At 49.3% G+C, this 4,321-nt stretch overlaps 1 protein-coding gene across 1 annotated transcript; it reads right to left on the reverse strand.

The window, feature by feature from the left end:
- Positions 1-826: 826 nt before the first annotated feature.
- LOC126407072 (uncharacterized) lies at positions 827-3,730 on the reverse strand. Its single transcript, XM_050071746.1, has 7 exons — positions 3,711-3,730; positions 2,452-2,979; positions 2,058-2,359; positions 1,851-1,922; positions 1,365-1,457; positions 1,168-1,271; positions 827-1,069 (listed from the first exon to the last, which is right to left on the reverse strand). Exons 1-7 carry the CDS (start codon positions 3,728-3,730, stop codon positions 959-961), a joined length of 1,230 nt encoding a protein of 409 aa, XP_049927703.1. The 3' UTR covers positions 827-958.
- Positions 3,731-4,321: the final 591 nt, after the last annotated feature.

Genomic DNA, 4,321 nt, shown 5'->3' on the forward strand with positions numbered 1-4,321 from the left:
GTTCACAGGCTCAAATCTTCTCACCTTCTTGGTTGAGTCCATCTTAAGAATGGTGCCGAAGGTGGAGGTGACCTTGGCTCTCAGCTCCTCTATGCGAGTAAACGCATCCCTGGCGTAAGTTGAGAGCAGCCAGCTGCAGCTGGGTACAGCCTCCATCTTCGGCACGTCAGCGGGAGGGGGCATCTGCACCCCAGGAACCTCAAACCTCCTGCAGGTGTTGAGGTAGTGGATGCAGCGCCTCATCCACTCTGCCGTGTGCTGCTCCACCAAAAGGGAGTGCAGACGGCTCACGCTGTTCCCCAGTGTGCACCCCTTCAGCTGAGCCAGCACTTTCTTGTCACAAGAAAGCCTGCAGCACAAACACAGTTTCAAAGTTAAACAACACGAGCATCATGTGGCTCATCTGACATGTAATTCATTTCCTGTGAACATCGCTGTCTCACACAGGGCTGTACAGACGCCTGTAGTTCAGTATGTTTACCTGTACGTCAGCACTGCAGGGAACAGAAGCTGGTGGTCGAAGTCTAGCTGCTTCCTGACACACTCCGACCAGGCGGCCAACTTCTTACCGCAGTACCTGTGTGAGGAAATGCATTTTTAAAGGACTGAACATGTGTGTGTGTGAGAGCTTCTGTGAAAGTATATGAAACATTTAACTATCATCCTCCCTTCCCTCAGACACCAGGACAACCAAATAATCCCTTTAATTCAACAGTACCTGCACTCCAGGTACTCTGTGCCCATGCAGTACCAGCCATCAAGGTCCAGGACTCTGTGGACGGTCTTGTAAATCCCGCCACCTGTTAGTTTGTGACCGCAGGTTGGACACTTGAGGTGGTACTGCCACATGCGGTATGGAGCCCAGAGGAAGAAGGGCCGCTGGAAGAAGGCGTCAGGGGAGGAGGGGCGCTGGTTGTACACCAGCCGTGGTCCAGGCGGGTGGTACCACAGCTGGAGCCTAGGGGACAGGACTGGCCTCCCTGTCTGGTCCTTTACAAAGAGAGCCCTGGCGACCCACTCCTGCTCTGCTGAAGGCAGGCTGCTCCTCCACCGCTGTAGGCAGCAGGACCTGTAACAACACATACAGTTCACTGACCTGCAGCTGTAAACAACACACTCCTATCACATGTTCACAACAACAACAACAACAACAACAACGACACAAACCTCTGGCTGAGGAGCAGCCAGCTTGAGAGGAGCAGGAGGTGGAGCTCTCCCTGCCACAGGAGCAGCAGGCTTAGGATGTGGTGGTGGTGGAGGAGAGGAAGATGCTGTGAACAACAGTAAAAGAAATGTAATGCCCAAGATGTGTCTTGTTTTCTCCTGACACTATTAGATTATTAAGAAGACAACCGGAAAAATACCTGAGAGGGTCGTGGTCCTTCTCTTCCTCGGACTAGATGACGAGGGGCGGGGCTGAGGTGTTGGTGCTGGTGCTGGTGGTGCAGGAGAAGATGCTGTCAACAACAGAAAAAGAAAAGTATTGCATTATATTTATCTTTACACATCACATTCTTTTTTTTTTTTAAATATTTTTTGGGCCATTTTGCCTTTTAATGGACAGGACAGGTAAGCGTGAATTGGGAGAGAGAGAGAGAGGGGATGACATGCAGCAAAGGTCCACAGGCTGGATTCGAACCCGGGCCGCTGCGGCAACAGCCTTGTACATGGGGCGCGTCTTTACACGTCACATTCTAAGATAATGGAACAGTAGCTTATTGTACGAGCCACACTGTTACACAGCTCACATGCCATCAGCCATCACTTCCCACTGTACTGACTACAATGAAGTTAAACACAACACTGGCTCTGCCCTGAGACACAGCTGTATGAGGCACACACAGACTCACCTGCAGCTGCTATCTCCTGCTCAGCAGCAGCAGCTTCCACCATCAGCTTGTCATCTTCATCCTCTGAGGAACCTGGAGACACAGTAATCAGTAATCAACAGTTCAATCAACACACAACAGGCAGCACTTCTACGAGATGAACATGAGACGAGAAAACAACTTCTGATAGAGTGTAAATATGAATGGAAAAGATGACTGGATACATACTTGACAGGACATAAACCCTCTTCTTCCTCAATGTGGACACAGATGAAGTGCTGAAGGAGGAGGTGGAGGGTGCAGTGCTGCTGGTTTGAGACAGCGTTGCTGTTGCTGAAGGGGACCGGAAGGTGGAGGAAGACTGGGATGATGAAACAGTGGCAGCAGCTGAGGAGGTGGTGGTAGCTGTATCAGCAGAGGTGGTGACGGTCCGCCTCGGCTCCTGGTCCCTCCTGACCACATACTGCTTCAGCTGCGCCAGCCTTGAGTTGGGCTTGGTTGGAGTCTGCTGCCGAACCCAGTTCCTGTTGCTGAGAGTTTGAAACAAAACCTTGATTTAACATCACATCATTTGTGTCTGCACACCTTTGTAATGTAAAAACTACTTTACACACTGCCTCACCTGCTGGTCTCTGCGTTCACGGTCTCATAAAACTCCCGGTACGTCATTGTGCAGTATCTTCCAAAGCCCACCCTCCGGTCACCCTCTGCCTCAGTGCCCATGCTCCTTTTGTCTGCTATGGCGGCTGCCATAGCAGGAAAGAGGCGGGCATACTCCAGCAGCTGGTCTTTGTTGGACACGAGTGGGGTGCTGCCATCTCCCCACTCAGTCTCTGCCTCGTGGCTGGCCAGCAGAGCGGCTGCATAGCCAGCGTCGTGGGTCAGCAGCCACTGGAAGGTCTGGCCCCGGTACTTACCAAACAAGACCTCCATTTGACTGAGGACTTGCCTGCAGTCACCCGGGTTCCTCCCCAGGGCTGAGACCCTCGCCTTGGCATCAGCCTCTGCCCTCTGCTCCGTCACTGGCAGTCTGGCTGTGGTCTGCTGTGATCTGCTGTTCTGCTGGGCCACCTGAACAGCTTCAGGACTGGCCTGAAGCTGCAGCTGGGTGGTACCAGGCAGGAACACAAAATCTGGTGTAAAGCTCATTCTGAAAAAAGACAAGAGGGAGTAAGAAGCTGGGAGTCAGAAAACCTTTAAATGTGAACTGCAGTCTTATTTGGCAGTTACAAGCTGACAAAGGGAAAACAGCTGTTGACTGGCCTTTCATCTCTTTGTTCTGACTGATTTCAGCCCAGTAGGACACTCTCACCTGAGATGTCAGGTTGTAACATTCACTTTATTCCCACCAGGACTATTACTGACTGTGACACCCTCCTTCCCTCAGTTACCCAGATTTATAGACAAAGATTTAGCTTTGATAATTAATGTCTATAACATTCAACCTCAGTACATTTATGAATGTATCATTTTACTGTATAGGCTAATTATGCTGCTATGAAATTACTGCTGTTTTCTGTGTCTATGTCCGACATTAATGCTTTCAACTACTTTATTATAACTACCAGTATGTGGAGATAAGCCATGCAAAATGTTATTGGACCGGCGTTAAATGATAGCAAATATCTCTCTCTCATTCATTCATTCATTCATTCATTCATTCATTAAGGTCACTAAACATGAACTTATGGCAGCTCCATTGCCTTGAACTTAGAGAGCCGCGGTTAACCCACAGATTGCTAAAACCAAGCTAATTCAGGCACAGCTAACAAAAGAAAATCACAAATACAATCTTTAACATGGTAACGTTAACGCGAGAACGTTACCTTTGGGCTTAAATATAGTAGCAGTACTGATTTTTAACCCACAACATTTACGTACAGTAGCGTCAGAAACGCCATTTCCGAGCTTCTAATGTGGCTACTTAGCTTCGTATTACGCTTCTGATGTAACTTCGCTAGCGAAACATGACATTTTCTCCAGTACAATAACACTGATTTCATATTACAGTGACAGAAATCGGTGATACAACAGATCTCACCTCGCTCTTCGTCCGCTACCATCGATAATGTTAACGGCGCTGCATTCAAGCGGGTGAGGGGAAAAAGAGCGACACGCCCATTAACCAATAGCAGTGACACAGGCTAACTGGAACCACCAATGGGAGCGTTGTACATTATTCCCCCTAACTGGACCTAACTGGGATAACTAACTGGGATAAGTGGACGGTCCACTTATCCCAGTTAGTTCCAGTTACGATGTCCCTCCCATGGGTCTACTCTGTTGCTGATTGCTCAGTTCCAGTTGGGGGAATAATGTGGAACGCTCCCATTGGTGGTTCCAATCGGCCCTTTTCACGCTGTGCGGCCCAATCCCAAACCACTCCCTACCCACTACCACTTCACTACCGAGTGTCACTCCAAATCAAGTTACACTCGCAGCTGCGGAGGGCACTCCTGATTAAGGGGAAGTGTATGAAAGAGAAGCCAAAC

Source organism: Epinephelus moara, chromosome 2, assembly GCF_006386435.1.
Source record: "Epinephelus moara isolate mb chromosome 2, YSFRI_EMoa_1.0, whole genome shotgun sequence".
Lineage (NCBI taxonomy): Eukaryota > Metazoa > Chordata > Actinopteri > Perciformes > Serranidae > Epinephelus > Epinephelus moara.

Bases quoted from the DNA above. Each gene is read 5' to 3' on its own strand.
- LOC126407072 (XM_050071746.1), bottom strand. From the start codon at position 3,730: ATGGCGTTTCTGACGCTACT. The intron at 2,980-3,710 runs GTACGTAAATGT...GTCTTTTTTCAG, and splicing joins ATGGCGTTTCTGACGCTACT to AATGAGCTTTACACCAGATT. The intron at 2,360-2,451 runs GTGAGGCAGTGT...TCAAACTCTCAG, and splicing joins GTGAACGCAGAGACCAGCAG to CAACAGGAACTGGGTTCGGC.